The sequence below is a fragment of the Danio rerio genome, chromosome 3 (genome assembly GCF_052040795.2).
Source record: "Danio rerio strain M-AB ecotype USA chromosome 3, GRCz13ab, whole genome shotgun sequence".
NCBI classification, from domain to species: Eukaryota; Metazoa; Chordata; class Actinopteri; order Cypriniformes; family Danionidae; genus Danio; species Danio rerio.
The window spans coordinates 25279876-25290000 of NC_141023.1; the positions used below are offsets into that span (position 1 = coordinate 25279876).

Genomic DNA, 10125 nt, shown 5'->3' on the forward strand with positions numbered 1-10125 from the left:
ATCTTGGCCAAATTTGCACACTAGCCTCTGTCTCCACCAATCAGCTGGTGTGTGGTGTGTGGTCTGGCGCAATATGGCTGCTATTGTAGAAAACCACCATATAAATGTAAGAAATTATTATTATTAGTATTATTATAGAATTTCAACAGTAGTCATGCTCCTCTTTGGTTTTGAAGGAATTATTGAACATGACGATTATCAAACTTTCAAAAAGCTGATATTTGTGAGTTATCGGTGTATAAGTGTGCATGGAAACATGCTCGATAATACGAACATTAAGAAAGGGGTTGATTTTATTAGAAATTTAACTCCTTTAGAAGTTCATAAAAGAGGATGTGCTCCTTTCACAGCCAAAAACAGTATTTGTTGCTCATCTATTTGTAAATCTCTGACTATAGTTAATACAACTTGTATATCATGTTCATAGTAGATCCAACTGCAAATATGACCCACAGTTGTCTATCATTGCACTTATAACTTATACCTATATCCTGCACATGCTGCTATTGGACTTTTGGTTAGACCTAAACTGCATTTCGTTGCCTTGTTCTTGATCATGTGTAATGAGTGCTTCATTCCGCTCATTTCGACCACAATGAAATGTATTTTGTTTTGTTTTGTGTTTGAAATAAATAAATCAAATTAAAATCATAAAATTGAATCCAATATCTAAAAAAACATAATTTTGACATGTTGACAACACAAACCAGGCTTTAACCACAGTGTACAGAATACTGTATAAACATTATTTGCTGGCATCCAATGAACACCATAGTAAATGTGATGACTTATTTCAGGCAGTTCAGAATCACATCATGCAGTTGTATCTTTAAAACTGTGCAGACATTTCACAAGCTACAAACATCTGAAAATGCGTAATGAGGCACTTTTAAACAGATCTGTCATGGTGATGTCTCAGTGCTCTAAATCTATTCATATTTTAAACAGGGAATGAGCTGGTTAACTATGCCCTGATGGTTCCTGCCGACCGAAGCTCTGCTTACCTGGACCAGGACGATCTAAAGCGTACCTCTGTCATGTCAACCGTGTCCACAGACAGTGGCATAGAGGGAGACATGCCCATCAGTGAGCTTTCCTCTCTGATGATGGACTTTCAGAGCGGTTCAGATGACCAGAGCAGATCCCTGTCTTTCTACAGGAGGCCGTGTGTGCGGTGGCCCAAATCAGGCAACAGAATGACGCTCATGATGGAGGCCATCAAGGGCAGTGGAGGATGTTCCCTCACTAAAGAGGAAAGAAACCTGACGGCTCGCATTGTTGTATTGGGCGATGACAGAACGTTGGGACGGCTAGCTAAGACTCTCTACACTATACGGTTAGATGCATTATTTTAAATGTGGTTTGATGTTTTCATCTTGACCCTAACAAAACCAAAAAAATTATTAAAATTGAGATTTATGCATGACTGGAAGCTGAGTAAATATGCTTTGTTGTGGTAGGATGATACTTGCCCTTACAAAAAATTACTGCAGTTTTTTTTATTTAAGAATACTGCAATTCAACTGAAGTACTACTACAGTTCAAGTGCAGCACAACTACTGCAATTCAACTGAATTACTACTACAGTGCAGCTACTGCAATAGCACTAAAGTGATACTACTACTATAATGCAGTACAACTACTGCGATAGATCTGAACTACTTCTTCAATACAACTGCAGTGCAACTACTTTCCTGCTCGATGGACAATGGTTTTCAAATGAGGTTTTAGTACTTCAGTTTTTCAGTTTCAGTATTGCTGAAGTACAGTACTACAACAATATACTGTATTGCACTTTTCAGAAGTATAGCTAACTACAGAAATACATCTACAATACTGCAATACATAATATACCTATACCCATGATGTACCTAAGTGCAATATATATATAACATATCCCTATTATGCCCCGCTCAGTTTATTTAATTTTACTTCAGTTTTACTGCAGATTTTACCGCTGTTGAACTTTATTGCATTGTAGTTAAACTGTTTATACAGTACCTCATAATACTGCAATTTTGCAGTTGCATATACTGTATAGGCTACTGCTGTTGTACTATTCATTAATTTTTTTTATTCGTTTCTGCAAATAAAGTCTTAAAATTCAAATTAGAAAATTAATTGAATCCAAAAAACATCCCTGAAAAAAACTACAAAATATTCTTGGAAGATTGTTGAAGAACAAACCCCTTGAAACACAAGTGCAGTACAGTTCTTACCACAACATTGGCATATTAAATTACAGCAGCACAAGTGCAGTAAACATGAAGTTTACTTGTTTTACTCAAGTATTTTGTAACTTATGCTGCTGTTGAACTTTATTGTACTGTGTTTATACTTCATTGCAATCTGTACTTAATTTTACTGCAGTAATACTTTTATGCTGCTGTACTGCAGTTGTACTACAGTTTACTGCAGTTCTTTTTTGTAAGGGTGGTATTTGGTGGAGATGCGATTATTTGAATATCTGGAGGGTCAGATTCTCAGAATCTGATCACTTTGATTCACACAGTGCATTTTTGGCATTTCCAACATATTACTGTGCAACTGAAGACTGCTTTTTGGTGTCCAGGCTGACATATTTGAAAATTGGAAATCTGCAGGTTAAAAAATCCAAATTAAGTTCTTTACCATGCATTTTACTAAACAAACATTAGGTTTTGCTATGTTTACAGTAGGCAATTTACAAAAAATGTTCATGAAACATGATCTTTACTTTGATTTAAGTCATAAAAGGAAAAACTCATATATATTTTTGGCTTGTGCAACATAAGGCTGATTTTGTAGTCCAGAGTCAGATTTAAATACATTGAAAACATTATAAAGTGTATTTACTCCCTTGATGAAATAGCTTCTCTTTTTGCCTTTGTCAGTGTAACATTATCCTTTAGAAATCCCTCTGAAATGCTGACTCGATGCATAAAATCACTTATTATTAGCGATATTGAAAATACTTATGGTGCTTAATGTTTTTGTGGATACTGTAAATAGCATTTATTTAATACAGTGTAGAAATATTTACTGTTACATTTGGTCACTTTCATGCATCTGAACAAGAATATGCCGAACAAATTCTGAACATTTCTGAACAAGTACATTTATATCTTGTTCATGCTCAGGAAAAGGGAGGCACGACATCTGCTGCTAACAAAGAGAGTGAATATGGAGATGTATTACATTCCAGTGACTGACCAGCCACCTTTAGTTCAGGTAACAGTTTTTTCAGTAAAAAACGGATAATGACACCTCAGCTATGAATGCTGCTCTATGGATAAGCTGCACTCTTTGTACTCTAGTAGGGGTGTGCATTATTTATAGATTACAAATACATTGTAATATTGCTTGTCATTGACTTTAAAAACACTGATTGTGTGATGAAGCCTGTTAGAATGTAATTAGAATGACCCTGTAGTTCAAGTCATAAATGCAAATAATATGATGTGTATATAGAAAATATTAACTGTGTCATGGCAAAGAACATTTATTTATTTATTTTAATTTATGATTATTTATTATTTGCAAATATTTTTAAACAAACTTATTTTTTATGGTATTGGAAAATTATGAATTTAATCCATTTAACAATAAGGCTGATACAACAAAATGTGGAAAATGTTAAGTAATATCACAGTAGTAAGAGTAAACCCCCTCCCCCTCAAATATCAGTGCGTAATTTTAGACACAATTTTGTCAGTTTTTTCTGTTTTGTCAGTAAAAAACAAGTTTGTACGTCTCACATACATCACACTGCAGTGTTTCTTTTTGAATTCATCTGTTTTGATGATTCAGTGATGCTTTCATAAAACCCATATGGAAAACTGATATATGCAAATTATGTATATAAAATCTTGACAAGATTGGATTTTTACACATATCAAATCTGTCATAAATGCAAACAGTATTATTTATAATATTACAATTTTTTCTGTAATAAGCAGTTATATTTGTTTGTGTGTGTGTGTGTGTGTGTGTGTGTGTGTGTGTGTGTGTGTGTGTGTGTGTGTATATATATATATATATATATATATATATACTGTAAAACCCAGCAGGCAACTTTATCAACCGAGTTAATTTGAGTTCTCTTCATTTATTGGGTTTTAGTGTGCTCAAATCACTTTGTTTACTCAAATGCATCTTATTGGGTTTTACAGTGTATTTATGTTATATATATATAATATTTCCATATGAAAGAACTTCTTTCAGTTCTAAATTATCTGCCATTTTAAACTGATTGTTTGAATAAATGAATCTGACCATCCCCTGTTGGTAGTTTTAGTTGTCATATTTACCCATAAAAAAGTCTCAGCCTCCAAAAATACTGGCAGAAAGCACGTTTGACTATTATTATTACTATTGTCAAAAAATTTGCTTAATATTGCCCATCCATAGACTCTAGAGCCTTCCATTTGAGGAAGCACCCAGTGTCTTACTCCAATACCTGTGTTTTCCAGGAGGGTGTTCCTGAAGACATGCTGACACTAGCAGGATATTTGGGAAGTGTGGATCCCTGGTATGACAGTAACATCAATGGCTTAGGGGCCATGATTCTGAAACTGGCACAAATGGTAATGTTTTACACTTCTCACGAGTCTCAGAATTAGAAATTGCAATTACCATATCTGGTTCCAGTTCCTCTTTTATATTCCATATTCTTACCGATTCAGCTGTGAGATAATTTCACTTATAAATAACTTTAAAACAATCATTGCACTATATTTTCCACCTCCAGTCCTTCATGTTTTAGTATGATTGCATTCAATGTCTTTTCAAGTAACATTTATATCGATATTAGGAACAAAAAACAAATATGCAAAAAAAGATCATTAGAATAAAAGGAAAACATTTTTAAATGATCTTCAAATCCGAGTTGAAACTTCTGAAATGTTCTCTAAATTCAAGACAGTTTGATTCCAGACATTTATTTTAAACCTTCATTTTATTCGTTGTCATTGTAGCAGTCAAGTCAGAGCGAATCTTCACAACCCAACACCTTCCTGCTAGATATCATCTCATACTACACACGAGTCAGCCAGCATCCGCTGCATCTTCCCATCTACTCTGTCAAGGTTAGATTGTGTCACGCATCAATTTTCTTGATTATCTGAGTTTACTGAATGAATGGATGCTTATTTAAAAAAGAAATGGTCTTGTTGTTACCAGAAACAGAACATGATTGTAAACACTGTAGCGTGTTTTTCTGCTAATGTGTGTGTGTGTTGTCATGTGTAGATCTGCTTCTCTGGGCTCAGTTCACCCTCAGTAGAGGAAGTGTTTGTGGCTCAGCTCATGATGGACTTCCCCGAGGTCAAACACTACAGAGCCACATTTAAAGACACCATCAAAGGTGCTAATTTGTTGTACTTTTACCACATGATATGTCTAGATGTCCTTTCGTCTGCTTCTACTAAATATTTGTCATTATTTTTGGCTTAAAGGTTCAGTGCGTCACAGAAAATATAACCCTCAAGAATATCAGGGTACTGTTGTGTCAATTAATTACAGAAAGGTGAGTTTTCAAAACAACATTGACCTAATTTAGAGCCGTTATTGTCTTTAAATAAAATGTTTAAGTATTTGTACATGATCAGAATATTTTTACTTTTGGAAATTTTACTTATAAATCTTAACATGTATAATATAATTATTTTTATTTGTTAGAGTGGATTCAATCCACCTCTTTATAAATTACATTAAATGGTTTGTTTGTGAATCGAGTCTCTAGTTAATGATTTACAGATTCAAAAGATCCGGTCAGAGTGAGCCTCCAAATTGTGATTTCCAAATAAATGATCTGGTCAGATCGAGTCTCCGGGGCCTTTTTTTTTTTTTAAAGTAATCCAGTGGTATTTTGGATCACGGATTGGATTTAATATTTAAAAAGGGTTTTTTAAAAGTAACAGAGTAATTTTGAATTATGATCAGACCATGTAATGCAGTCTTAATTTTGATTTGGATAAAACCTGCCCTTTGAGTTATTCAAAACTTTAAACTCAGGTTGGGATCTATTTGATTAAAAAAACTGGATTATCCTGATCCCATCAGAACTGGATTCAGTTGTGATTTCTTTGAGCCAAATTAACCTAATACAAAAAAAAAAGTTGTACTTTTTAAGGGAATGTCAATAGGAAGTCAATAGGACGCATGTCACATCAACAAACAAAACAATATCATAGCAGTTTTGTATTAGAACAAACTAAAACATGTTAAGTGTTTGTTGATTACAGTGTTTCTGTTTCTTACCATTAAAAAAGACAATGGCTGTTTGTGTCCACTGGTATTTTGCCTACCTGTTGTTCTTTGCTAAGCCAGTAAACTACACTGTTGGTTCCAATTCTAAAATTTGGTATTTGGTACTTGGATCATAGTGATCCAACCCAATGTTCCTGTAAAAAACTGTCAAAAAATGAAGATAGATAAGTTAATACTGGATAGCAAAACATGGGGTTTCAAAATCTGGAACAATTTGATCCAGATTCACTTTTTTTGTAAAAACTGGGCCCTGGTTATCCGGTGTTAGGTCGTGACATATCGGTGATGTCTGTCCAAGCCGCTACTCATTTGAACTGAGAAAATATTTGTTTATGACCACTTTTTAGTCATATCACACATTAAAGGGATTTTATTATAAAATTATGGTACACACAAAAGTCTCTGGACTTGCTGCATCACAGACACCAATATTTTAACAATTTATAAAAATGTAATCACTTTCAGGCCATCTGATAAATATACATAGGGCAGTGGCGCAGAGGGTAGCACGTTCGCCTCACAGCAAGAAGGTTGCTGGGTCGCTGGTTCGAACCTCGGCTCAGTTGGCGTTTCTGTGTGGAGTTTGCATGTTCTCCCTGCCTTCGCATGGGCACCCCTCTGGGTGCTCCGGTTTCCCCCACAGTCCAAAGACATGTGGTACAGGTGAATTGGGTTGGCTAAATTATCCGTAGTGTATGAGAGTGTGTTTGTGGATGTTTCCCAGAGATGGGTTGCGGCTGGAAGGGCATCCGCTGCGTAAAAATTTGCTGGATAAGTTGGCGGTTCATTCCGCTGTGGCGACCCCAGATTAATAAAGGGACTAAGCTGACAAGAAAATTAATATATATATATATATATATATATATATATATATATATATATATATATATATACACATCAAGAAGGTCGCTCAAAAGCCTGAGCTGGCGTTTTAGGGTGCTCCGGTTTCCCCCACAGTCCAAAGACATGTGGTACAGAAGATTTTGGTAAACTAAATTGTCCATAGTGTATGTATGTATGCGAATAAGTATGGGTGCCCAGTGATTTGCTGCATAAGTTGGCGGTTGATTCCGCTGTGGCAATCCCAGATTAATAAAGGGACTAAGCTGAAAAGAAAATAAATATATATATATATATATATATATATATATATATATATATATATATATATATATATATATATATATATATATATATATATATATATATATATATATATGTAAAAATATAGTGTGATCGTGATTTCACTTCGTAAACATTTATTATTACCATTTTTTAAACCTCACAATACAGTTTGACAACAGCTCCTTCATATTACTTCACACTTAACAAGTGGATTCAAATTATCAGAGTGACAGTTTGATCCAAATGAGATATACATGGCCCTCTGAAGGGTACTTTAAAGTGAAGACCTCTAATTTGAGATGTCATTCCAAACCGAAGTGCTCTATAATGGCCACTTTGAATGGCCCTTCCAAGTGAAGGATTTTAAAAGGTAAAACTGATGGACACTTCATACCCTGTCTTGATAGGTTTCAAATATCTGGTTTATGAAGGGATTATTGCACAGGGATGAGCTCTTCTGAATGGAAAACAATGTGGAATTAAGGATCCTCTGACTTAAATGATCTGGCCAGAGCGAGTCTTTGGTTAATTCACTGATTCAAATGATGATGTCTGTTCAAGTCTCCAGATAACAGCTATCTGATTCAATCAACTGTTGTCAAAAGTAAAGCCATTATTACCAAAAGAGTTAAACCTTGTGAACAAAACTGTCTAATGATACTTTTGGGAAACAAAGTCTTCAGTTAAAAAGTCAAAGCAAGTCTCTTGTTTACATCTCACCAATTCAAGTGATCAGGTCAGAGCAAGTCTCTAGCAAGGATTCACTGATTCAAAGCATTCAGTCAGAGCGAGTGTCCAGTTAATGACTCTTTGAATCAAAGGATTTAATTGGTGTGAGTCTTCAGTTTACTGATTCAAATGGTCTTTTCTTAGTAAATCTCCAAAAAAAGATTTACTGATCTGTTCAGAGCGAGACTATTGTAAACTATTATTTTAGTGTATGCTTAATTTTCTTATAAAAATGATCTATGCTATAAGTATTGTTGTTTACATTTCTCTTAGGCCTCAATAAGTGACAGAGAAAAGGAAAAGGGAATGTCTTTGACCACAAACGGCATGATGATCAGTGTTTTGCCTTCCTGCAGAGTCAAAAGTATGTCACATATTTATTTTAAATAATATAATATTTCAGTTTTTTGTATAATGGCAGTCAGGATATTGTTGCAGTGTTATTTAAGTATTTTTTGTTAAATGTTTTTGTGGTATGTATTAATTTTTTAGATAAGTCATTATTAGTACTAATACATTTTATTTTATAATGCATTAGTAATTTTATTGTTGTTATTATTGTATTTTTGTGTTTATTTTATGTTGTATTTATTCATATATTTACTTATTAGTTATTTTAACAGCTGAAATAAGATATGTTCAATAAGTAGGCTACATATGTATAAAAATTTCAAAAGTGTTTTATCACTAACAATGTTATTTGCCCAGTAACTAGTTACCAATGGATATTTTTGCTTAGAAAGAAAAATAATGAATGAATTTCTTTGTTTGTATAATTGTCACTTTGTTTTTGCAGGTCTACATAGTCTCAACATAAGTTTCCAAGATATGAATCCCTTAAGGCCAAGCAAAGTAAGTGGATGTGTTGACAGAAAATCTGAAAATATTTAATATTTTTTATTATATTGCTTTATTTATTAATTTTAAGGAAAATTCAAAAAAATATATATGTTCTGTCCAGCCTTCAATCAGAGCTGTTAGCGTCAATATCAGAGTTCTGGAGAAGCAGACATTCACAGTTTGTCTGGATAAAGACCCACAAAAAACATTCAAGAAAGTCCAGAGGTGAACAATCAGATTATGTCCTTTTATATATAAAATATTGACATATTGAGCTTTTACTAATAGCCAACATGACCTGTTAGATGAAACATAAACCCTCTAGAGTCATTATAAAATCATGTCATCTTTTGCACACAGTATTGAAGTTTCTCCATGCTTGGATCCGGGATACTGCCAACAAGCGAGTACTAAGTCCAAGTACAGTTTGGGAGAAGGAGGAGAATCACTAAATAAATACCTGAATAAAACTCTCACGCTACCAATCAACACCTTCTGTGGCTCCGAACAATGACATTATGACTTGTTTTCTATGACACAAGCACTTGAGTCAGAAGACAAACTGAAACTTGACTCCACTCGGTAGCTTTTAGTGTGTTTTATGTGTGTTCATTTCCTCTTTTAATCTCTTAAAATACATGTAACCTCGAGAGGCCATGGCTTCCTGTTGAACTGTGAACAGACACGCTGGTAAGCCTGAGACTGTTTGAATGTGCATATTATCTGTCTGAAGATTGACCTTGATCTAAAGGGCATGATTGTGATCTTGATCTAAATCAATTTCAACATCCTGCAGTATGCACAAAACACAAAAACAAAACATGTTTACACTACTTTTATGACAGTACTGTGTTTGTATGATACTTGGACATAAACACTTTGTAAGCATTATGATGTTCATTTGATGCTTACCATTTATAAAAAGGGATAGTTCGCACAAAAATGAAGATCAATCATCCTTAAGCCCTTTTCAGATCACGCGATTTTTATTGTCGGTTACGAAAGTCAGATTATGTGATTTGTCTTGACAAATTCTTAACTTGTCTCAGGAAACAAGTGTGCCAGACTACACCTTCCTTCACAATCAGTCATCCTGTGACATCTACATCGAGTGTTAGTTCCCAAAGCAATCCCAAGTGTTGCTGTAACAATATTTCTTATCTTAATTTCAATGTTTTTATC

General features: G+C 34.2%; 1 protein-coding gene across 12 annotated transcripts in view; it reads left to right on the forward strand.

Annotated features, from left to right (window-relative positions):
* The window catches only part of pik3r6b (phosphoinositide-3-kinase regulatory subunit 6b), a 146697-nt gene extending 136863 nt beyond the window's left edge, over positions 1-9834 (forward strand). For all 12 annotated transcript variants that reach the window (XM_087244480.1, XM_087244481.1, XM_087244483.1 and 9 more), the window contains 10 exons: positions 949-1336; positions 3120-3210; positions 4452-4565; positions 4956-5066; positions 5230-5344; positions 5436-5506; positions 8377-8467; positions 8900-8955; positions 9065-9168; positions 9304-9834. In XM_087244480.1, the coding sequence (XP_087100606.1) occupies positions 949-1336; positions 3120-3210; positions 4452-4565; positions 4956-5066; positions 5230-5344; positions 5436-5506; positions 8377-8467; positions 8900-8955; positions 9065-9168; positions 9304-9457 (1295 nt within the window). In that variant the 3' untranslated portion in view covers positions 9458-9834. The remainder of the gene's footprint in view (positions 1-948; positions 1337-3119; positions 3211-4451; positions 4566-4955; positions 5067-5229; positions 5345-5435; positions 5507-8376; positions 8468-8899; positions 8956-9064; positions 9169-9303) is intronic.
* The last annotated feature ends 291 nt before the right edge of the window (positions 9835-10125 follow it).